This window comes from Orycteropus afer, unplaced genomic scaffold (assembly GCF_000298275.1).
Source record: "Orycteropus afer afer isolate SDZICR_OR568_19922 unplaced genomic scaffold, OryAfe1.0 scaffold00078, whole genome shotgun sequence".
NCBI lineage: Eukaryota > Metazoa > Chordata > Mammalia > Tubulidentata > Orycteropodidae > Orycteropus > Orycteropus afer.
Window position 1 is genome coordinate 7,539,889 of NW_006921665.1, and position 24,933 is coordinate 7,564,821.

Here is a 24,933-nt window from a genome sequence, read left to right on the forward strand (position 1 = left end):
TTTATTTGCAAGACAGCAAGGGACATTTCATGCAAATGTCAGATTACGATTATGGCAAACCAATATCTTAATTGCCTTGATGATTGTATTACACAGAAGATTAAATGAGGCAGATCTAATTATGTGTGGCCTGGGAAGTCCTTCTGATTTTCCCCTTATCCTTTGACAGTGTCTGTTTCTCATCAAATGTGAAAATAGATTTTCCACAGTCTAAAAATACAAAGTTGCTTGCCATTGTAATTTTTAGTAAATTATAACAAATCTATTTAGTCTGCTTCTCTGTCTCTCAGTAAGCTTTTAGGAGACAGAAGGTAAAGGCTTGTAAAATATTTAGTAGGAAAATAGTAAAGCCAAGATGGAGTGTTTTTCATAAAATCTTTAATGATGACTTTTTTTTTTTTTTGGCAGGGGTCAAGGCATAGGAGGTCTTTTGTGAAGAGAGGTAACTAGTTAAATGGTGTTTCAGGTCAGGAAAATGTGCTAGTCACCATTATCCTTACCTTTAAGTCTCTATATACAACCTATTTTAAGTGTTACTGGTATAATACAGGTAGAAAAATGGACACAATATGTCAAATCTAATCCTGAAAAGGATTTGTGATGGCATAATAGTACTATTTACACTAAAATGATTCACATCAAAATAGAAAATTTTAGAAGCACAGATGGACAGGGAAATAGATACACACAAAAAAAAAGTTTAAAATTTTGCTACTTCTCATTCGAAGCAAAAAATGGAAACAATGCTTTAAGCAGATTTTGTTGTCTGATTAAAAAAAAAAAAAAAGGAAGTGTTTTCATCAGGAGAGGAAAATCCTAATACTGAAATGAAGTTGAGAAGAAATCATTAAAGAGCATAATGGCCAATGTCGGCTAGATTTATTGTAGTTGAATTAAGTTGTGGGGTGTTTTTTTCCTTTTCTTCTAAAATTTTATTGTGATTCTTTTTCCTCTTGCTTTTGCTCTAAATCCACTGCCATCGAGTCAATTCCAACTCATGGCAATCCCATTGGGTTTCCAAAGCTTAAATCTTTATGGAAACAGATAGCCTCATCTTCTTTCTGCAGAGCAGCTGGTGGGTTTGAACCACTGACCTTCTTGTTAGCAGCCAAATGCCTTACCCACTACACTACCAGAGCTCCTTCTGCTTTTACTGTAGTGGTGAGTAATCATGAACAGTATTTTAAATAAACTTTTATTGAAATATGAGTTAGAGAAAACTCCACAAATCCTATTTTGTGGCTTGAGTGTTGGTGAAACTTCCACCAGATGAAGGAATAGAACATATCCAGCGATTCCCAGAATCTCTTCCTAGTCGATCCCATGCCTTCTCCCCAAAAGAAGCCAGTGTCCTGTTTTTTGACTTAATGTAAATCTGATTGTACCCTGTTTTTCTTTGTATCAGGCTTCATTTATCCTGTATTTTATTCATGTGATTCAGCCATGCTATCTGTAGCAGAAGTTCTGAACAGTATGTTTTTACTTTTGTCTGGGCACTGGGTCTAGGTATTGCTAAACTTTTTGAAATCCTAAATTGGGCATTTGGTTAGTTTTTATGTGCAGCTCCCGTGTGTTGGAATTGATTTGATGGCAACTGGTGGTTTGTTTTATTTTGTTTTAAATTTAGTTTTTTAACCAGTATTCAGTGTTCTCACTGCTCCATTTCAGCTCTTTGCTGAAAATGGGCACCTATTTTCTTAACTTCACTGCTTCCCTTCGTTGCGTCCTTGGCTGAGATAGGGGGCCAGCCAAGGAAGGCTATTAGCGATGGCAGTGATGAATGCTTTTTCCACAGAGAATTCTTGTCCTCAGCACAACTGGGCTGAGATCTTCAGCTCTGGTTCACATTTGTCACAGAGCCACCAGACAGAGAGGCCCATTTGCAGTTTTCTGAGCCTCCTTATGAGAACTAGAGTGCAGGCTTCTTAGACTCTTCTCACATGACTAGCTTACCGTACAACCCACTTCTTGGGGGAAGTATGAGGAAGAGGCTTGAGGATAGTTTCTTGATGCTCCAGCAGCACAATCACAGCCACTAAATCTCACTAGAGCCTGGGGCCATTTTTATTTTAATCCTTGATAATTGTCCTCATTAAGCCATTTTGATCTGAAGGTCTTTTATCAGAAGGCCAAACTGGTATTCATGAAGTCCTCCAAACAAAGAGTATGGCATTTCTAACTATTTTTAAATTGGCCTATTATATTTTCAGCATCCCCAGGGCAGTTCTTTTCCACAAGTGTTAGAAAACCAAGATCTCCATAGAGCAGCAGAGAGAGGACCACAAAACAGGGAATTGACTTTTCCTCGTGGACACGTGGAAAATCCATTTGTCTTAAGAGTCTCAATGATTACTGGAAATATTCCAGCCAGCTGAGTACCAACTATTTTTAGTGAGTGGAACATAAAATATTTAGACTGTTCTCTTTATCAGATGTATCCCATTCACATATATTTGTTGTATTAGGTATGTGGTATGACTTAAACACATCTTTTGTAAAATAATATGGATTTTAAAACTTAAGAGGTTTCTTTTCTCCTGTCAAAAATAGTCACTTACTAGAAAAGAGAAAATTTATCTATAGGCTACTGGAGCCCGAATCTTCTGATTACTCTTTTTCCATCCTCTTACTTTTAATCTTAAGTATCTTGATATTTAAAGTAGGCTTCTTTGTAGGCAACACATAATTAGGTTTAGCTTTTTAAAAAATCTAGTTTGACAATCTCTGCCTTATAATTGGGGTATATAGACCGATTTTGTAGTCCTCGTGTGGTGCAAATGGTTAAGTGCTTAACCACTAGCCAGAGGCTGGCAATTTATAACCCACCAAGAAGTGCCTCGGAAGAAAGACTAGACGATCTGTGTCCAAAGTGTCACAGCCTTGAAAACTGTGGAGTGCAGTTCTGCTCTGCAGCACAGGGGGTTGCCATGAGTCAGAATCAATTCAAGGGCAGAAGATTTGGGTTTTTGGTTTTTGGGGTTTTTTTTTTTTTCGGTTTTTGGTAGACCCATTTTCATTCAAGGTTATTGTTGACATGACTGGATTAATAATTCTGTTTTATTTCCTTTGTTGGCTTATTAGCTACAACTCTTCATTTTGTATATGTGTCTCTGTGTGTGAGTGTGTATATGTCTGTATGTGTTTACTGGTTGCTTCAGGGTTTATAGCATCCATCTTTAACTTATTGCAGTCTGCCTTCAAGTGGTATTATACCATTCATGAATCATATGAGAACTTTACAGTATTATATATTCATTTCTCCCCTCCTGGCTTTTGTGCAATTCTTGCCGTACATTTTATTTACTATAAACCTCACCACATGTTGTTATTTTTGCATCAAACTTTCTACTGTCTTTTAAGGAGATTATTTTTTTATAATTATTTAAGTATGTTACGTTTTCCATATAGTTGCCATTTCTGGTTCTCTTTTTTATGTAGTTCCCAATTTCCATCTGTTACTATTTCTTTGTGCCTTAAGAATTCTTGTAGTTCAAGTCTGCTAGTTAAAAATTCTTTCAACATTTTTATGTCTAATAAAAGTCCTAATTTCACTTTAATTTTTGAAGGGTTTTCACAGGTATAAAATGCTAGATTGACAGATTTTTTTCTCACTATACACCCACTCCTCACTTACCAACATAGTAAGGTTCCAAATACAAGATTGTTAGTGAAAATCAGCCTTTGTGAAAATGGAGGATAACCACATCAGATCACAAAACGGAGCATAATTACATCATTACATTACTGCCATATTACATCAGTACGTAACTGCCAAACCACTGAGAATCATGGACCAGCCAAGTAAACACATAACCTTAACCATCATAGCTAGCATTACTCTTGCTTAGGACCTTGGCATTTGTAATTTCCAGATGTATGTTGTCAATGCACAAAATAATTGGCTAGTAGATTTTTTACTGTTTGTACGTGCAAAATGTAGGATAACAAGATAGTCAATAAGTGAGAAGTATATATACAACCGATCCCCATGAAGTCAAAAATCTGTGTATAACTTTTGACTCCCAAAAAATATAACTGCTAATAGCCTACTGTTGACTAGAAGCCTGACTGATAATATTAAAGGTCGATTAACACAGTTCTTGCCATGTAGATATTAGATTTTCACACAGACATACTCACACACATCCATAACAGATAAGTTTATTAACTGTACAGCATGATGATTATTTACAATTCATTAAGTGGAAGTAGATCATCATAAAAGTCTTCCATCTCATTGTCTTCACATTGAGTAGGGTGAGGAGGAGGATGAAGAGGGAGAAGTTGGTAATGCTGTCTTGAGTGGCATAGGTGGAAGAGGAGGACAGGTGGCAGGGGAGGTAGGAGAGGCAGGCACATTCTGTGTAACTTTATGGAAATACACTATAATTTCTGTTGGATGTTTTTACTTTTTCATTTCTCTAAAAATGTTTCTATATGGTACCAATTCTTCTTCCACTATTTGTTTTAGTTTCAGGGCGCGTGTCATAGAAGCATCAATGTCGTGAAAGAAGTCAAAATCAGTCCTGGATAATTGGAACCCTTCTGCCAGATTATCTCACGTCAGTTTGTTTTCTTGCACTACTTCTTCTAAGTCTCTTTCTCCTTATCTGGCACTGGCTTGGAAGCAGTTATCTCCATCACATCATTATCTGTTAATTCCTCAGGTGTGGTGTCCTTTAGCTCTTGAATTTCTCCAAGATCCATATCTTGAAAGGAATCCGCGTATAAGTGGACCCGTCCATTTCGAGCCTGTGTTGTTGGAGGATCGGCTGTACTTTAAAGATGTGTTCTATTGACTTCTCATTTGCATTGCTTCTAGCAAGAATTCTGCTGTCCTTGTTTTTATTTCTCTGTATGTATGTGCTGTTATCTTCTAGCCTTTTTACCAACTTTGACAGCAACCGTCCCTCCCACAGCACTCACTTCTCTGCTGGGTTCGATAATTCGTTGCAATGGCCACATACAACTCGCAGACAATGCTTACGTTTATGGGGCTTATTAGGGAAATAACAGGCTACAATTCAAGTTCGGGAATGTACTCAGGATACAGTTCTTTGATTAGGACAGTCTCCCCTCTGCTGTGCCTTCAGGCACGCCTCTCTGGCCCTGGGCCTCTCGCCTGGCCTCTGCCCTGCTTGGGCAAGTGTTACAAAGCTCTTTTAGTTATGCCAGTAAGGGCACCTAGGTGTACCCCACTCTGCCAGCATGCCTCCTGCCCAAGAGTACTCAGCTCTCTTGCTCTGTGGGCCAGTAAGGCCACTGCTCTGTCTCATGCCTTTTGGTTCCACTGCCACCGTCTCTGTGCCAGGGCATCTCTGCTGGGCATCTCTGCCAGGGTGTCTCTGCCGGGGCGTTTCTGCCAATGAGGTCTAGCACAGGGATCTTGGGTCCAAGGACGCGCTCCACTCCAAATCCAGCTCTTCTTTCTTGATGGCAGTGAGATCCCCCCTCTGCCTCCAGAAGGGCTCATTTTAAGCCCAGCAGCATAGCAAAACGAACCAGTGCTCACATTAGAGTTCCACACATCTTATTTGCATAATCTCACCCAGGAATCTGGTGAGAGACACAAAGACTGGCTGGAAAAGCCATGCTAATTAATTCACTGCACCATGGTGTGTGACTGCTTTTAAGATTTTATTTTAAGTCACTAGTCTTCAGCAGGGAGCTCTGGTAGCATATTGCCTAAGACACTGACTGCTAACCAGAGGGCTGGCGGTTCAAACCCACCAGCCACTCCTCGGAAGGAAGATGGGACAATCTACTTCCATAGTGATACTGCCTTGGAAATCCTAGGAGGGGTCGCTATGAGCTGGGTCCGACTCGATGGCACATAACAGCAACAACAGTCTTCAGCAATTTAATTATTATGTAATTTTCTTTATATTTCTTATGTTTGAGGTTAGTTGACCTTCCTAGTTTTGAGTTTATAGTTCTGTCAAATTTGAACAATTTTCCCCCCAGGGACATACACGTATCACTGATGTTTTAGAGTGTTTTATTTGTTTAGTTTTGGTTTATTTACTTTTTCTCTCTGTGTTTTGGATGGCTTCAATAGCTCTCTCTTTAAGTAAACTAGTTGGTTTTTTTATTTTTCTTCTACAATATCTTCTCTGCTGATAATCCCTCTATCCAGTGGATTTTTCATTTCAGAAGTTGTAGTTTTCATCTCTAGATTCTTGATTTGGATTTCATATCTTTCGTGTCTTTACTGAACATGCTCAGTCTTCCCTCTAGCTTCTTGAAATGTGGGATACAGTTATAACTGTTCTAATATCTTTATCTACTAATTCTGTCATCTGGTGAGTTGGTTTCAAATGGAAGATTTTTCTCTTCCTTACGTGTTGTATTTTCCTGCCTGGTAATTTTTGATTGGAAGCCAGACATTATGAGTTTTTACCTTGTTTGGTGCTGGGTATTTCTGTATTCCTGAATGTTTCTGAGCTTTATTTTAGGATGCAGTCAAGTTACTTGGAAACAGTTTGCTCTTTTGCAATCTTGCTTTTTAAGCTTTATTAAGTGGGACCAAAATAATGTTTAGTTTGGGATTAATTTTGCCCCACCACTGAAATAAAATCCTTCTGCGTACTCTATGCCTTGTGATTTGAGAGGATTTCACCCTGGCTGGTGGGAACAGGAACTGTTTCTGGCCATGGGTGAGCCTCAAGAGTGCTTCCTCCAGTGCTTCTGGGTGGGTCTTTCCCAGCCTCAGTAGTTTTCTCACACTGCATGCTGATTGGTACTGATTTAAAAGACTCGAGAGCTCTCAGTGCAGCTCGTTCTTCTCCAGAATTCTAGCCCACTTGTCCTCCTAGGGATACCTAGCTCATCTCCTCAGCTCAGAGCATCCAGCAGGTTCCCCCTCAGTTTTCCGTCCCTGGACTGCACCCTAGAAACTCTTTCGAGGCTATAAGCCGGGACAATCAGAAAGTTCACCTTGTTTGTTCCTCATGTCTCAGGGATCACTGTTCTTTGTTGCCTGATGTCCAGTATCTTGGAAACGATTGTTTCCTTTATTCAGTCCAGTTTTATTTAATAACATTGTATTGTGTTTTAGGTGAAAGCTTACAAAGCAAATTAGTTTCCCCTTTAGAAATTTTTATATAAATTACTCTGTACCATTAGTTACAATTTTTACAATGTGTCAGCATTTCATTATTTACATTCATTATTTCCATTTCTACAATGTGTCAGCATTTCGTTATGATCTGTTTCCATTGCTTTAACCTTCCTTCCCCTCCTTGCCTTCTTATCTTTGTTTTTTTGGGTAAATGTAGACCATTTGGTCTCATATAGTTCATTGTTTGAGGCAGCATATTACTGTGTATTGTTATTATTGATGATACTGTTTATTTTGTAATCTAGGCTATTATTTAGCCTCAGAAAGGATGACCCACAGAAATAGCTTCAATCTATGTTCAAATGTTAATTGTGTCAGTTGGATAGTAAATTTGGTCACGCCATTATGACCGTAAGTGTATGTACTGATTATTCTTTGATAAGGTAAATACCAAAGAGAGGAAGGTAAGTGCATATATAAATGGCCCCTCCTCCTCTGGCAAGCCTTCCTTAGGTGAGATGCTGGTGAGAAGCTCCAAGAAGCTCTGTGCATCTGAGGACAAGAACCCCAGTCCCCCTGGACTGGTTTGTCCACTCTTGGACCTTGTTACCCCCAAACAGTAGGTCTCCAAGCATGGTTTCACAGGCCCTCCACTTCATGGTTTAAAGAGATCCCTACACTCTTGAATAGCCACCCATTTAGGTACCATTGTGTGACTGTGAAGCTGTTAAGTGATTCAGAAGAAGTAACTGATTACTGTACAATAAAACCTGTGAAAGCCAGAAGGTAGAAGCCTATGAGAGAAGGAAACCTCGAATATTTTCCACTAAAATGAGTGACAGAAAAGTGGTAAGATGGCACCCTGTCAAAGGTGGAAAATTGTGAACCCCAGAAAAGCAAGTCAGTCCCATCAATTCTGGCTCTCACAGGTTTCATTGTATTCCAATTATTATTATCATTATTTCTGTTATTCTTAATTTTTAGAATTGTCAACATCATTCTTTAGAAACTTAAATTTAGGGAGAGAAGAGGGAAAAAGTTAGACTTTTAAAAATGTTATTACTAGTATATCCTTTATTGATAGAATATTTCAAGATTACTCATCTGAGGTGTGACCCATTTCTCTTCTGAGGTTTTCTTGGTATTTATCTTGTACAAAGGCCTGAGTTTTTATTAAAGATTAAAGTATTTTGAATGTTAATGCATGAAAGTCAACCCTTTAAGTTGTAGTAGGTCACTAGGTGGTGCAAGTGGTGGCCCTCAACTACTAACCTAAAGGTTGGTGGTTCGAACCCATCCAGTGGCACTGTGGAAGAAAAGGCCTGGTGATCTGCTTCAGTGAAGATTACAGCAAAGAAAAAACTCTGTGGAGCAGTTCTACTGTGTCGCACATGAGTCATGAGTTGGAATCAACACAAAACAGTAATAGATTTGTGTTTTTGTAGTAAGCTGAGGTAAGGTGGGTCCCTCCCCACTTGTATCCACCCCACCTCTTGGTCACATCCTTTCCTGGAGTAATTGAAGGTTTTGGGGGGCCTAAGGGATGGCAAATGACCATACTTTTTTGAGTATAACTTTTGCTCAAGCAACAAGCTTTGGTGGCACTGTGGTTAAAGCTTGGGTGTAGTTAAAGCATTGGGCTGCTGACCAAAAAGGTTAGTGCTTTGAATCCACCAGCTTGCTCCACAAGAGAAAAATGAGGCAGTCTGCTTCCATAAAGATTAACAGCCTTGGAAACCCTATGGGACAGTTCCACTCTGTCCTATAGGGTTGCTATCAGTTGGAATCAACTTTCTTGGTTTTAGGTTTTGCTCCAAGTTTGGTGGGCCAGTTTTCTGTGAGATTGTGTTGTTTCTTTAAAGAAAGAATTAAGGTTGCAAAGTATATACAACTACATGCTTTATAAAATGATGGTCCAAATCAATTTGCATCTGGCTGACTGCCCTGGCTTTTTCTGCCCTGCATTGTTTCCTTAGGCTGCTAATAGGTGGTAACTCAGGTAGTGGGTGACTGAAGTGGGAGCCATGAGCCATTTTCCTGTGTGGATTCCCCACTGCGCTTCTCCATTCCAGCCTGCTGCAATCTTAGCAGGAGGACTATGTGTCCCCTGCCTCCTTTCTTCTCTTGCTCATTGGTATTTGTAAGAGGTCGTAAGATAATCCTGCTTGGGATTCAGAAGCATCTTGGAAGCTGAAGGTGTGGCAGTTATTACCACAGAACAGAAGATGGTCTCTTCTTCAACTTCAGCAAAAGTTAGGAGGAGCTGGGGAAAGACTTGTGTTCCTTGTATTAAGTACATGAAATTGGTAAAGCACAGAGGGACATTTAACTCTCCAGGCTACACAAGCACCATGGAGTTATGTTTGTGTGAATGTGTTTAATTGGCATGCCTGTATTTTATTTGTTCTAGAATTTATGGTGGATTGTCGAAAGTTTTTGGATTCAAATTCTCTCGGCCTGACAGTTGCAGCCCTCAGCAGTTATGACCCCAAGATGCGGGCCGCTGCCTACTACGTGCTAGCAGCCTACTACTCACATCTGGAGGGGGCAAGGTTCCGCGAGCAGTCTCAGGTGAGTAAGAAGACAGGGGACATCCTTCAGGGTTGAGCGTGGGCCTGGCAGGCTCAGAGAGTTAGCTCTAATCTGAAGACATGGGGAAGCCTGTTGTCAGGAGAGCACTGATAAAGAACAAAGATCTGTTCCCTTTTAGGAGGTGATGCATGAGGTGGTCCTTGATCCTCAACCCTCCAGGGTTTTTGCCCTATAAACCTCTCTTGTTCTGATGTGGGTGGACAGCGTGGCGTGATCTCTGTTGGATATTTCTTTGGTCTGGGCTGGATGGTTAAAGGTGGCTGTGATTCCAACAGACTGACCTCAGAATTCTGTGCCCTGTGGTGGGGAAGGAATAAGAACAGGTTGGATCTTCAGGGCTTGGTGCAGGGTTCTCTCTGCTGTTGGGCACATACCTGACTCCTAAAGGAAAGTGTGCCTGGGGTGGTGGCAAGGAAGTGGGGCTGTCCCTGGGCTGGGAGGAGTGGCCACATTCAGCACAACACAAGACTGATTATAGATGTTCTGGAGATGCTCATCTCTTTTTTCCTATTTTCAGCTTCTTTACCTATTGGACGTAGTCCGGAACGGGATCCGATCTCAGAACATGAGGCTCACTTTCTCTTTGGCGCTCTTCATTGCTAAAGCAGCCCTGCAGATTTTGAAGCCAGGTACCACACACATAATTAGGTTGAAGTGAATTTGAAACCTAGAGGCTGAGCAAGTTCACTTCTAGGAGTATATCCTACAGGAAATATCACACATATGTGAGACATGATGAATACCCAAGGCCATGTGCTTATAATAGTTCAAGATTGGGAGCCACGTAAATGTCCATCAGTAGTGGGCAGGGAAATAAAGTATGGTTGTGAGGAAGCCCTTTATGGAGCCCCATGGGATGAGATCCAGGGAAAGTTAACTGAAAGACAAAACGTATTTCAGTGTTTGGATGGCAGGGGTTGAGGAGAGAAAATGCATACAGTCGGTTCTCTGAATCCATAGGTTCTGCATCGTGGGTTCAACCAACCACGGATCAAAACTATTAAGGGGGGATAAAAGCAATTAAGTGGTCAAAGCAATCCCACAAAGGCTAAGAGGGAGTGTAAAGTGCTACTTACATAACACTTACATTTTATTAGGTATTGTAAATAATCTGGGGTGATTTAAAGTATACGGGAGGATGTGTATAGTTCTACGGCAAATACTATGCCATTTTTTATAAGGAATTTTGGTTTCTGCAAGGAGTCCTAGGACCAATCCCCCATGAATATCAAAGGATGGCTGTATTCATATTTCCGTATAGTTGTATACAAGCAGCAAATAAAACTGAAGTAAAAACCTAGTTAATCACAACCATCTGTAGATGTGTCCCCTTTGGGGCATCTATCCCAGAGTTAAAAGCATGGATTCAAGGCAGACTGCCTGGGTTCAGACTCAGGCTCTGACCCTTATCAGTTGTGTGGACTAGGGCAGTTACTTCATTTCTCTGTGCCTCCATTTCTTCCCTGTGAAATGGGAGTGATGATAGCTACAGCCCTGACAGGGAGCCCACACCCAGGAACGCCCATCACTGTTAGCCACTGCTGCTCCTGCCACCATCACCAGTGTTATCAGCCAGTGTTCCATGCTTAGAAAGTGTCTGGGAGTTAGCATGACCTCATGGATCTTTGGCTAGAAAGCATTTGACCTGTGAGTCACTGCAAGAGTAACCCAAGGTATCAAAGCATGGGTCCTTTTTTTGCCTGACAACAGGAGTACCCCTGCTAAGGAAATGTGAGTGGGAGGTAGTCCATTCTTTTAATAAAACAGAGCCATTTTTCGGATGTGGAAACGTCCCCTCCAGCTGAGGCCCCTAAGATTTAAGTACATTATCCCAGGTCCTACAGACTGTGGTCAAGTTGCTATTAGAATTCAGATCTCCTGATTGTCATTGGTTCCTGTGTCATTTTCATCACATGATTTTTTTCCTCATCTTGAAATTCTGGGAGGAAAGAAAATAATTTAACCATCTGCAGACTTTAAAAAGCCTGTTGTGGAAAAGATCAGATGCAATACATACTGCTTTTGGTTTTAGCTTCTCGTCCAGCCTTTGCTGCCTGGGCATATCTCTGTCCTACATCAGACCCCGGGTCTAGGGTTAGGGGGCCACAGTGGGGATGGACAGGCTGGAGCTAGTGATCCAGGATCCAGGAAGAAAGTAGAGGTGGAGGGCATATCTGTCCATTGGCCTTGTTGCATAGGCCTTGCTGCATCACAGAGCAAAGTGACCCACTAAACATCTGCACGTCCTCTGCTGTGATGGTGTCTTTAAGTGAGAGGCTTGAGGTTTGGGTTGATGTGCCTCCCACTGTTGACTTGAGCTTCTACAGCAGGGTGCTAATCATAGAGGAAATTGAATGTCTCAGAGACATGCTTTCTGACCCATCAGAGAAAGGCTGTATGCAGGATAGAATTAAGGTGTGAGGCTGTATTCTGAGTCTCAAGAACAAATCACCTGAAAGCCACATAGGGACAGGGATTTATGGTTACCCACTTCCTGACTCTGCCAGCACACATGTCCTGTGGGTGCTGTGTGACTGACCATCTTCTGTGTCCACAGAGGAACACATGTACCTAAAGATCAGCAAGTTCCTGCTGTCACATCAGGATCTGAATATGAACAAAGTTCCAGGCTTCTACCAGTTCTTCTACAGCTCAGACTTTGAGGTACTGCTTCTAAAGTGCTTCCAAAACAAAACCAAACTTAAGGCCCTGAAAAATTCCTGAGTTGGATTACTCTGCTGCTGCTGTCATTCAGATATTTTCCTATTGATACTGCTGCCCAGACACCATGATTGCACAAGCTGTGTTCTGGCAGTAAGATCACGGAGAGTAAATGTTTGAAAAGTTTAAAGTTCTCACAGGCTTGCATGTAGACATGTTTTTCATTGAATGCATTAATTTTTAGGTAGATTGCCAAACTTTAAAACTTCAGAGTTCTAAGATGTATGGCATTCTTATTATATTTTTTTGGTAAGTCACTAGGTTAACTATTAACTGTGCATTTATGGAACACCTACTTGGCTTAATGCAGTTCAACTTGACTTGCTCCTTTATTCCTACCTGAATAAATTGAACCAAAGGTGAGAGTGAGGATTTTTAATAACATAATGGAGGAGTCCTCTGGGTGATACAAACTGCTCAGCTGCTAACTGAAAGTTTAGAGATTCGAGTCCACCCAGAGGCACCTTGGAAGAAAGGTCTGGAGATCTACTTCCAATACAATCAGCCATTGAAAGCTGTATGGAGCATAGTTCTACTCTAACACACCTGGGGTCCATGAGTTAGAATGGACTTAGTGACAACTAGTAATCAGAAATGGGGGTGGAACTGCCATGTTGGATTCTTTACTTGAAAATAGATAAAAGAGTTTGAACATACTTAACAATCATGTCCTGTTTGCTTGGGTTACAGCAAAAAACCGAGCAGGAGTGGGTGCTAGGCGTTCTGCGGCAGGGGATTCGAGACAAGCACTGCTATGAGCTGTATGCCAGACAGGGCATCTTCCACGTCATCCTGTCCTTCTTCAACAGCCCACTGTGTGACGAAGCAGCCCAGGTACACGAAGACAACCAGTTAACTTGAGGCTGAAAGGTTCTGCTTGTTCTCAAGGTGTTAATTTGGGAGTCAAGCCTGTGTGAATTCTAACCCTAGCCTGGACCCAACTGTTTCCCTGATCTAATTTGACATTGAACCTGGGCTTTCAGTTAGGGGAAGTGAGGTGCCTTTTATGCCTTTCCTATTGCCTGTATGTTGTACTGGCTGAGTCATTGATGGCTGCAGTGTTGTTGACACTAGGTTGTTTTTCCTCTGATGAGATAAATGCCTGTCACTGCAACCTTTAACCATGCCCTCAGCTGATATTAAGGCTTCTTTCTTTTGGCTTCAAGGAGGAAGAGCTGGTTGGTAATCATGAGCCTTTGGAGCTGGCTAAGAAGTCTAGACATAAATTATACCAAATTAATGACTAAGATACTCTGGCTGAGAAGTTCTTGAGCCACCATTTCATTTGGTGTCAGAAGCTACTTGTCATCAAGCTTGGCTGGTAGACAAAGAGTGTTGAGAGTTTGCACTGACTGCCTCATAGCTATTAAAAGAGTCTATGCAGTCATGGTTATCTCCTGGAACCCAGAGCTGATTGGTGTGTCTTCTAAATGCCACAGGTGGTTGGGAGGAATAAATAGGAAAAGGTTCTGGTATTTTGATTAATTTCTAGCTTGGCTGACTTTTGTTCCTGATAGTGTGTAAAACAGGATTCAGTCCAAGGTAAGAAGCACATTTGAAGAAATTGAATTGGAGTTATGATGTGTTTCATTTTTATGGAATGTGAGAATTGTAAAGCACCCAATTAATGGTTCCACAAGCAGTCCCATCTTTATGTCCTCTTTTCCAGGTAGTAGAACAGGGTCCAAAAGCTCATGGCCAGGCTAGATATGGATCTCCCCCAGCTCAGCCCTGGCTGCTGCATATACAGTGAACACCCAGGCCGTGGATGCTCAGGGCCGTGTGGTTTCCATGGCCCATCTTCACTTATGGGCCACTTGTGATTTGTTATGATGAATTACGCAGAAATGGGGGTCCCCCAGGAACCAGCAATTACTGTGGAAGGCTGTGTCCTCTGGTTGCCACTTTTAGGGAGATACACGGCCCTACGTGGCCACCACTCTTACAGACTTAGCAAAACAAACTTCATTTTCAGCAACTACCTGTAATGTTGTATACCTTTGTGTTTTTCCTATTAATACTGCTGCCCAGACACTGCAATTGCACAAGCTGTGTTCTGGCAGTAAGATCATAGAGAGTAAATGTTTGAAAAGTTAAAGTTCTCACAGGCTTGCATGTAGACATGTTTTCCATTGAATGCATTGGTTTTTAGGTAGATTCTCAAACTTTAAAACTCACAGTTCTAAGATGTATGGCATTCTTGTTATATATTTTTTGGTAAGTCACTAGGTTAACTATTAAATATGCATTTATGGAACACCTACTTGGCTTAATGCAGTTCAACTTGACTTGCTCCTTTATTCCTACCTGAATAAATTGATCAAGGAAGTTAATTTGCATGCTAAAGAGTAATTTTTTGTTTGTTTGGGTTTTCAGAATTGGATACTAGAAATTCTACAGAACGCTGCCCAGGTTGCCAAATCTGCCTATGAAATCATACGAGACTATAGCCTCCTAACATGGATTGTACACATCCTCGAGAGCAGGTAAGCACCTGCAGCACGTGTGGCTTGTGTCAGGCGGGACGAGGCTTGGATGGAGAGAGTGATGTGTCTGCCCCTGGCATTATGTCCGTTGGAAGGGCCCAGGGAAGCCCTTTTAGGGCCAGTGTGGCTCCTCCTCAGTTCAAATATGCCTCTGCAGTCTCTGTCTGCTGCGGCCTGGCTTTACCACCAGCTGCTGTTTACCTTTGTCAGACTTTTCTACCTTTCGTGCACAGGTCAGGTCCCTCCCTTGGTGTACTGGCAAGCTTTACATGATCAGAAAGTCTCATGTAAGGAGCCCTGGTAGTGCAGAGGTTAAGCCCTCTACTGTTAACTAAAAGGTCAGCAGTTCAACCTACCAGCCACTCCACAGAAGAAAGATGTAGCAGCCTACTTCCATAAAGTTAACAGCCTTGAAAACCCTCTGGGACAGTTCTACTCTGTCCTGTAAGGTCTCTGTAAGTCAGAATTTGACTCGATGGCAATGAGTTTATTTTAAGCCAAAGTTTTAAAGAATACCAGTTGCCATCCAGTCAGCTCTGACTCAGGATGGTCCTGTGTGTGTCAAGGTAGAACTGTGCTCCATAGGGTTTTTAATGGTGGATATTTTAGGAGTAGATTGGCAGGCCTTTCTTCTGAGATAACCCAGGGTGGACTCAAACCTCCAACCCTTCAGATAGCAACAAGTAGTACATTAACCATTTGTACTACCTAGGGGCTCTTTAAAGAACACAGCATCTCCTTAAGGTAGAAACAAGAGGGCTTCAGTTTCAGGAGTGTCAGTTTTAGGGTCACAGCACCCCTCTTTCAGTGCAGCCCTACATCCTTGGTGTGGGGACAGTGTCTGGAGCCAAGTCAGTGATTCATATGATCTCTCCTGAGTGTGAGGCTGTCTGGAAGTAGGAAACTTTGTCACAGCATGCAGCACTTGGTGGGAAGGGGCTCTGTCTTTCAAAAAACTACTGTAATAAGTCTGAGGATATCCAGGCCCTTATGTGCCTCTGTTTCTAAGTGTTTCCTAAAATTTCTCTAGAAGAAAAGAATATCTCAATTCTAGAACATATGCCTGGACTTCGTTGTCAAAACCTTTTCAGATTATAAAACATAATTGGCCAATTCTCTATTCCTGGCAGATAACTTTATATTCTGGAAATCAAATTGTTTTTAGGAACACAGCAGTTCTTACTGTCCCATGATGGCTCCAGAATCTCTCTGTAGGAGGGGTCTTAGGATCATCATCTGGTTAGGAAGAATAGTCAGGGGCCTCTTCCCATGTCTTGAAGTAGCATGCATATAGCAAGCACCCTTTTTTTCACATAGATGATATGATATTTGGGGGTGGGGGGCTGGTGATGAGCAGATTAATGTTAGGAGGACAGGTAAAGCCCTAGCCACCACTTGGTTCTGGTCCCCGCTTTCCCCTTTATACCAAACCCAGACAGACAGGTCTTCATGAAGGGGATAATGTGAACAGCGCATGAAAGTTGCCCGTATGTGGTTCCAGGTTTCTGGAGACGCAATTGCTCTCTAATGTCATCTCTTTGGTACACACTCTGTGGGTGACCAACCTAGGAGACAGGATGGTGGAGACAGAAAGCCAGCCCCCTTGTAAGCCGGGGTCCCGGGATCCCCCAAAGCTGCTCGCCCTGCACCTTGTGGATGAGTTCCTTTTTGTTCTCATTGCACTCACGAAGCACCTAAGGTAAGTGCCCCACCCCCAGGTGGGAGTGATCCCTTGGTACTGTGTTGGTCTGTGTTGGGCAACACCACTATTTGGTGTGCCATGTGTGGGCATCACCTTTTAGCTTTCATCTATTGGTCACAACTCTGTAGGTGGGTCTGGTGTGAACTGGTATCAGCCATGGATGCCTTCAGGAAATCTATCTTAGTTGTTTACTCCCCTCTGTTTCAACATTATAAGACCCTTTTTCAAGACTCAGGAGCTCTGGTGGCATAGTGCCTAAGGCATTTGACTGCTAACCAGAAGGCTGGAGGTTCAAACCCACCAGTCACTAAGGAAGATTGAGCAATCTACTTCTGTAGAGACACCACCTAGAAAACCCAAAAAGTGGTCGTTATGAGTCAAATCGACTCAATGGCAGTGAGTTTGTTTTTGTTTGTTTGTTTTTGTTATTTGAGACTCAGAACTTAACACAGTTAAAAGTCCAAAAGCTGTCATACCGGGTCACTTTTCACAGGTGAACCCTCTACCTTGATACATTGATTAAATGTATAAATAAAGTGGAATAAAGTGATGTGTGGGGAGAACATATTTTCCATGACCTTAAAAGTTAAAGGTGATTCACACTTACCTCTGCCTCCATCGGTCTGTGGAAACTCATTTGTCCATGGATTTTCTTGAATATTTCTGTATTTTCTTCCAAGCCCTTAGGATAAAAACCAAACCAAACTCACTGCCATCGAGTCAATTCCAACTCATAGTGACCCCCTTTGGGTTTTTGAGGTGGTAAATCTTCATGGAAGTAGATCACCTAGTCTTCCTTCTGTGGAGTGGCTAGTGGGTTTGAACTACCAACCTTCTGGTTAGCAGTCAAATGCCTTACACACTATGCCATCAGAGCTCCTTTTAATCCTTGGGATAGTGCTTTTGATTTCCTCAGGAGAGCCAAGTTCTCCTGTGATCTCAAAGTGCAAGAGAAAATACACTGTCTGCACTCCTCTATTTCTGATTTTAGAACTGAGGTATATTGATTTGAACTAGATGATTGATAGCAAATGGATTGTAATCTTGGAATGAAAATTTTTTTGATAAATATCAGGGCCTTTTGTTTGATGTTGTTACAAATTCAGTTGTAAAATCCATGCCAGTAAGCCACATTCCTTATTTTGTGGTTGGAAGATAGATCTTTGAACAGATCGTTATTTGAAATAACAGTTTTATTTCTGTGATTACATGGAATAGATGTTACGGAATTTTAACTCTCTCCAAGTTCAGAGAGATGTCATTCCTCCCAGTGACCACCCTTCAGATTTTGGCAATGGGTGGTGATGCTATCCCAGGCCTCTTGACCTTTTCCAGTTTGAGTCTGATAGTTTCCAAGGGGGAGAATGATCGACTGTCCAGGTGTTGAGTTTTGTTAGGCCTTTGCATCCTGACCCTCAGGCCTTCCCTGCCTACTTATCCTATTTAACCTTGGTTTCCAAAGGGATCCCTCAGGCATAGGGCCTGCTTTTTGCCTCCCCTGAGCGGCTCCCCATTTTCCTGTGTTGGCACTGGGGCTCCATGCTTAGGGTCTTGTCATTGGAAGCCTAGTTTGTGGGATGCGTTGGCACACTGGTTCTACAATGTGACTGGCCTCACCAGTCCTGGGTTTCCAGGTGAAAGTGGCCACCTCTGCTTCAGTCTGTGACTTTGATTCCTGAATAGGTCTACCTTGGACCCTGCCCAGGTGACCAACTTCTTCTGGGCACTGGATTCCATGCTGAGATACCGGGCCACCGTCATTCTAGCCTTCAAGGAGATGAAGCGATTCACCGTGAATGAGAAGGTGCTTTCCACCAGAGATGCCCTTGTTCTCTTGCACAAGTGGAGCCTCTTTGAAAGAGACATCAAACTCCAGGAAGACCTGAAAACAACTGCTGAGAAACACCAAGTCAAGGAGCTCATGAGTGAGTATTAGGACCTGGGGCTCTGTGTGGCTTGCTCCTCAAACTGCTCTGTTCCACCCAGAGCAGCCAGCCCGCTTGCCTCCTTGAGGAGCATCTCCAAAATTGATGGGGCTTTAGAGATGGGCACACCTATCTCCACAGCCCTGGAGAGGGAGAGCTGAGCCCATACTGATCAGTCATGTCAGCTGCTCTGTTTTCCACCAGGACCCCACACCTCCCAGGCCAAGTTCTCAGTGGTAGAGGTGCAGCCTCAGGGGAAGGGGAGGGCATCCAGGAAGGAAACAAACTCATGTGGCATGTAGGTGAAGCTTCAACAGTGAGCGTCCACGGAATGGGAAGGAGGCCCAGTCACCTGCTGGACTGGACACACACTTGGGTCAGTTTCTTGGCTTCCTAAAGGCCCTGGGCTCACTTAATATAAGCATAAGGAAAAGAAAAGTGACAGCTGTTAGTGGTGTTGGTCATCTGCCTGAGGGCCACAGAAGGTGATGGAAAAGACACTGATTTTGTAGCTGGGAGACCTGGCATGAGTTCCAGGCCTGCCACTAAGGAGCATGTGCCCTTTCAGATATGTCACTTCACCTGCCTGAATATAGGCTACTCACCTGTAAAGTGTGAGGACTGGAGTAGGGGAAACCAACAGCTACTTGTCTCCACCTGTCAGTACAGTGTCCGGTCAGATGCATAGCCTGGAACCCAACCTCCTGGATTCAAGCCCAGGCTTACATTTATACTTGTGTCTGTTTCCTCACGCATGAAACATACAAGCTGCCTTGTAAGGTGGTGGTGAGGGTTAAATGAGTGATCATAATTACAGTATCAACCACCCCAATAAACCACTGAGCACTTACTCTGTTGTAAGCATAGGAGCAGGTCAGGTGCATAATGCGCTCAGTGCAGATACACTGTCCCCTCTCCTGTCACACTCCCCTCCCATCTGTGGAGCTGAGTGGGGAGTGGGCACTGGTCCTGCTTCTTTCCCACACTAAGGACTGCCCCTTCTTTCTGTGTGACAGAAATGATCAAGGATAAGAACAAGCCCATTGGGCCAGCCCGAGCCAAAGGCCCTCGGGGCCGAAAGAGGAGGCCTGGGGAAGCAGAAGAGACGGCTGCCCCCAAGCTAAAGGCAGCCAACCTGGACACCTGCAGAAGTCTTCTGAGGTCCATTTTGACTCACTGGGGGCCTGTGTTGTCTAGCCCTGAGCCTTGTCCAGAGCCCACGGATAGTGCCAACCCTGAGAGCAGTGCCCCAGGTCTTGTGCACACTGCTACCTCCTTGGTGGCCAACTGGGTGCTAAGGACCATGGTCAGTTGCCCACCCAGTGGGCCTGAGGCTACAGGACTCCTCAGCTGGCTCAAGAGCCACATTTTGCCGCAGCCGGTGGTCGTGGCTGACCTTCTCAGGGACAGCACAGTGAGGAGTGGCCTCTTTAAGCTGTACAGCCGGCTGTGTGGGGCTGAGGGGCTGGTGGAGCCTGCACAGGGGGTCACCTATCTGTTCAACACGGTCATGCTGCAGCTGGTGGCCGCCCAAGGCCCCGTGAGGAACCCCTTTCACCTGGCCATTGAAGCCCTGTGCCTCACTTCTCTGACAGAAGAGGATGAAGCCATGAGAGGTAATGTTCCTTCTTTGAGTGGAGGTGGGGAACAGCTTTATCCCTTAGAGCTGGAAACCCCTTAATTTAAATGCTGAGGAGGCCACTTACATGGTGCAAGGTGTTCCAGAGGGCTTGCCATTGGCACTGAGTATGAAGGAAGAGGACATCTGCTATGGCTTTCAAGTAAAACCTTTCATAATAATCACATTTACAGCGGAGAAAGGCATCCACCTCAGAGTCTCTGTACCACCATAGGCTCTCCCAGCCTGTAAAGATATAGCTTTCATACTTTTTTTGACTGTGACTCAATGTAGATATGTTTCAAGTCATGGTGTGATGTATGTGTGCATATGTGTAAGTTATATGTGTATGCACATGTGCATGTATATATGTAGTGTGCATATGTGCAAGTTTTGTGTGTGTATACGTACACACAATTTACCACCTTGGCATTTAGCAGGCCATTCATAAAGGTTTGAATGAATGAATGAGTACCAAATGATTTCAAATGCTGTGGGAGAGCATGAGAGAGGCTGATGTGGCCGCATGCGTGTGGTCCCCTTGATCTCAAAGGACTGCCTCCTTGATCTCAGTGGGGTTGCCTTCTTGATCCTTGGGTGTAAGGGGATGGGGGTGGGGGCAGGGCCAGAAGCCAGGGGAGCTGAACTCACCCAATAGCGGGCATGACCTGTCTTCTCTCCTCTGGCTACAGCCTAGGGATTGAGTCTTTATGCCCATAAAACCTCTTTCTAGGACCATTGAAGAAATGGAAAGATTCCATGAAGCTGTTCCCTAAGCTCCAACTCTGGTTCTTAGTGTGGGTGGGTAGACTCAAGCAGACTTGGGTGCAGTAACTTTTTTTTAGGGATCCACACACATTCATCAGAAGAAAGATAAATATTTAAATGAACAAAAAAGATAGATGGGTAGACAGGTTGAATGGTCAAGTATGTCTAGGCAGGGGGGAACGTGCCTGTTCTGGTTACCTAGTGCTGCTCTGACAAGAATATACCACAGATGGGATGGCCTTGCTTGTGGTAGATCCCACCATAGAATTGATTGCCAGTCTCATCATGGGGAATAACTACCACCAGCTGCCCAGCCACTCAACCAGGCCCAGCCAAATTGACACACAAACATAACTACCACAGTGCCCATGACTGTGGCCACATCTCTAATAGGATTAAAAAACAATGTTTCTATAAGTGTATTTATGTGTATTGTAAGAATGATCGGTATACAGTAGAGCTGACAAGGGACAAGGTTGTGGTGGCTTCTTGGCCAGCTACTTGGAGGGAGTGAGTAGTTGGACTAGCAGGTTCGGGACTATAGTCAGGGGGCATCAAGCTCAATTGGCATAACATACTACACAAAAGCATTGTTCTGCAGCCTACTTTGGTGAGTAGTGACTGGGGTCTTAAAAGCTTGCCAGCAGCCATCTAGATGCAGCAATGGGTCTCTCTTTGTCTAGAGCAAAGAGGAATGAAGAAAACCAAAGATATATGGAAACAGTTAGCCTGAGGCACTGGTAGACCATGCGATCCTCAGCCTATATGACCATGAGACCAGAAGAACTAGATGGTGCTTAGCAGTACCAAGTACTGTCAACTACTCAAAGGGGATCGGTGCAGGAGATTCTGGATGAAGTGGGAGAACAATGTGGAACACAACTTAAAATCATTTTAAAAAAAAAAAAAGGTTTGCAGGCCTGATAGAGCCTGGTGAGACCCCTGAGACTATGGCACCTAGTTACCCTTCAGGTCTGAAATTCCATTCAGTCCTGTGGCTTCTTGCCATACAATAGACAGGCATATGGGATGAACATTTACATCAGGTAATACATTCCTTGGTGAGATTAATCATGGTAGAACAGAAAGGCAGTCAGTGTTCACACAGGGAGACAGCTCAGGGTGCGGCGGGAATGCATTACAGGAAAGGACACAGGGAAGAGGAAAAAAAAAAAAAAAAAGATAAAAAATCAAGCAAAGGGAAAATTAATTTTTATCCATCCACATATATATGGCAGCGAATTTGGATGCCTAGCATAGCCACTGTATGTGATGGGACGGGATGGTTCATTTCCAAGCTGAGCAGGTTTATGTCTTCTTGGCCCTGTTGTCTAACTCTCCCACAGGTGCTGCTGCCTTCCTGGTGTCTCTGTACATCAAGGACCTCTGGCTGGGAGCCCCGCGGCCAGATACCCTCTTGGCCCACACCCAAATGATCTGTGATGCCACAGAGGAAGCACCAAGTGGTAGTGACAAAAGCCAGGCCCCAGAGGATGCCATCTTTGTGCTCTGCAAGGACATCGCCACCTCTGCTGCAGATGCTTGAAGCCCACCTGGCTAACCTCATGAGCACCAAGTTCTGGAAGTTTGGTTAAGTCAAAGATTTGTGTGGAAGCATGGGAGAGGAGAGACCCAGTGCACTGACTCAGTTCCCTGACGGGAAGACCTGAGAGGAATTTATTTAATTGGCCGAAGAGTAGTAAACTCAGAGGACTGTGTGTGGAATGGTCAGAGTTATAGCGAGTATGAGGCACTGCCCTCGGGGTCATCACAAGACCTGCCCTCTTTGGGTGTCCTCATTCTTCAAAGGCATTACCTCAAATCAAAGTACAACTTTTAAGTGCTTTAGGGATTCAAGGATAGTAAAGCTAAAATGTCAACTGTCTCAGCTCAAAGAATATGAAGAAAGATGTTTAAATAATCTTTCTTGAAGAAGTCATAACAAAGTTTTGACTAACTTTTCAAACAAACAAGTTCTATCAATATTTATTAATTATTTTGCTAAGTTAAAAAGATTTTACACTAAATCCTCAAAGTGTAAAATTGATTTGACCTCTTTTTATATTTTTTAAAGTAGTGTTTCAAAGAAGAGGATTGTGGGTTTTATACCTTCTTCTTAATAAATGTCTATTTTCGTAAGGGTTTTGTGTTTGCTTGAATTGATGTTCACAGGCTACTTTTATTCCACAGAGGCCTGCGTTTTTTAGGTCAGGATTTGACTAATTTTAATGGTTTTGTATAATAATTGGTGTGGTAGCAGACAAAAGTCAAATATGACATTTCATGGGTTTCACAGGTAAGATTTCGTAGGCTTCCTTTGACTGTTCAAAAACAGGTACAGATCAGCCAGGTGAACTCAGGGTCAATGAATTAACATAGAACATTCTCCCCACTAGTTTGATGTGTAGTGCCTGGGGTCTTAAAAGCTCACAAGTGGCCCTTCAAAGTACAATATGTGGTCTCAGTTTGCCTGGAGCAACAGGATGAAGAGTTAGGAATAGGAGGAGGAAATAGAATGTGTGGTTAATTACCTCCATGAACAACTACTACCTTTGCCATGAGACCAGAAGAACTGGTTGGTACCTGAACATTTTGATCAAACATTTTCCTGAACATTTTGATCAAACATTCTATAAAAGAATCCTAATCAAAAAGGGGAATATGCAGAACAGAGTTGCAAATTTTCATGAAATCCAGGTTTTCTGGAGCCATTGAGGCAGAATGAACCCTGGAAACTCTTGTCCTTAGCTAATTTTAAACCTTAAACAAAAAATACCCCCCTGAAGTATTCTTTTAAACCAAATAATGTTGTTAGGTCCCATTAAGTAGACTCTGATTCATAGTGACCCTGTGTACAATAGAACAAACAGTGAGAATAGGCTCGTACTTTTTTAGGATATATATCTAGCAATGGGATTTCTGGATCACATGATATTTCTAATTCCAACTTTTTAAGGAATCGTCATACTGATTTCCTTAGTGGTGAATCATTTTACAGTCCCCAGCAGTGTACAAGAGTCCCATACACATCCTCACCAGCATTTGTTATTTTCTGTCTTGTTGAACTTTGCTATTAGTGCTGGGGCAAGATGGTATCTCATTGTTGTTTTGATTTGCATCTCTCTAACGACTAATGATCGTGAACATTTCTTCATGTGTTTGCTGGCCATCTGAATATCTTCTTTGGTGAAGTGTTTATTCATGTCTTCTGCCCATTTTTTAATTGGATTGTTTGTTTTTTTGTTGTTGAGATGTTGGAGTTCTTTTGTAAATTTTAGAGGTAAGTCCCTTGTCAGGTATTGCCATCATAGTCAGTAAAACATAAATAAACATCTTTCTGGTATTCTTTCAGCTAAAATCCATTTGACATCAGCAATGATATCCCTCATTCCACATCCCCTTCTGAATCCAGTTTGCATTTCTGGAAGTTCCCTGTCAATATACTGCTATAACCGTTTTTTAATTATCTTCACAAGATTTTACTTGCATGTGATATTAATGATATTGTTTGATAATTTCCACATTCTGTTGGATCCTCTTTCTTTAGAATGAGTACAAATATGGATCTTTTCTAGTCATTTAGCTAATAGTTCAGCTTCATTAGTAAAGAATGCCTGCATTGAACATTGTGCTGTTTTAAAGAACTATCTGTGGAATCAAATTGACAACAGCAACCGAAAAGGGGCTGTTGGAAAAAAAAAAAAAGAAAGCTCAGGGGGCAATGAGTTTGTTAATGGGACAGGAATAATTTGGAAAAGGAGGGTGAGAAGGGTTGCTTAACTTGAATGTAATCTGTGTCACTGCATTTTCTGTAGAAATTGTTGAGTATGTTCTGCTATATATATTTTTTAACAACAAAAGTAAATTATTTTAAAAATTACAGAAGTAACATTTGAAGCTAAAAGTGGCATAGTAATGATTAGTGAATAAACATTTTTAAAATCTTAATTAGTGCATATTTTATGTTATTACCATTCCCAACTCAAACATATGTAGTTAGATCAGCAGGTTAAGTGTACCAAATAAAACCAGTAATATTTGGGACTACTTTCCTATGCTTG

The 24,933-nt window shown here is 42.5% G+C and overlaps 1 protein-coding gene across 1 annotated transcript in view; it reads left to right on the plus strand.

The window, feature by feature from the left end:
• URB1 (URB1 ribosome biogenesis homolog) overlaps window positions 1-22,418 on the plus strand; it is a 124,838-nt gene extending 102,420 nt beyond the window's left edge. Inside the window, exons 31-39 of the mRNA XM_007941287.1 lie at window positions 9,471-9,631; window positions 10,170-10,281; window positions 12,210-12,316; window positions 13,064-13,207; window positions 14,750-14,859; window positions 16,361-16,558; window positions 18,245-18,486; window positions 19,503-20,102; window positions 22,219-22,418. Coding sequence (XP_007939478.1) covers window positions 9,471-9,631; window positions 10,170-10,281; window positions 12,210-12,316; window positions 13,064-13,207; window positions 14,750-14,859; window positions 16,361-16,558; window positions 18,245-18,486; window positions 19,503-20,102; window positions 22,219-22,418 — 1,874 coding nt within the window. The remainder of the gene's footprint in view (window positions 1-9,470; window positions 9,632-10,169; window positions 10,282-12,209; window positions 12,317-13,063; window positions 13,208-14,749; window positions 14,860-16,360; window positions 16,559-18,244; window positions 18,487-19,502; window positions 20,103-22,218) is intronic.
• The last annotated feature ends 2,515 nt before the right edge of the window (window positions 22,419-24,933 follow it).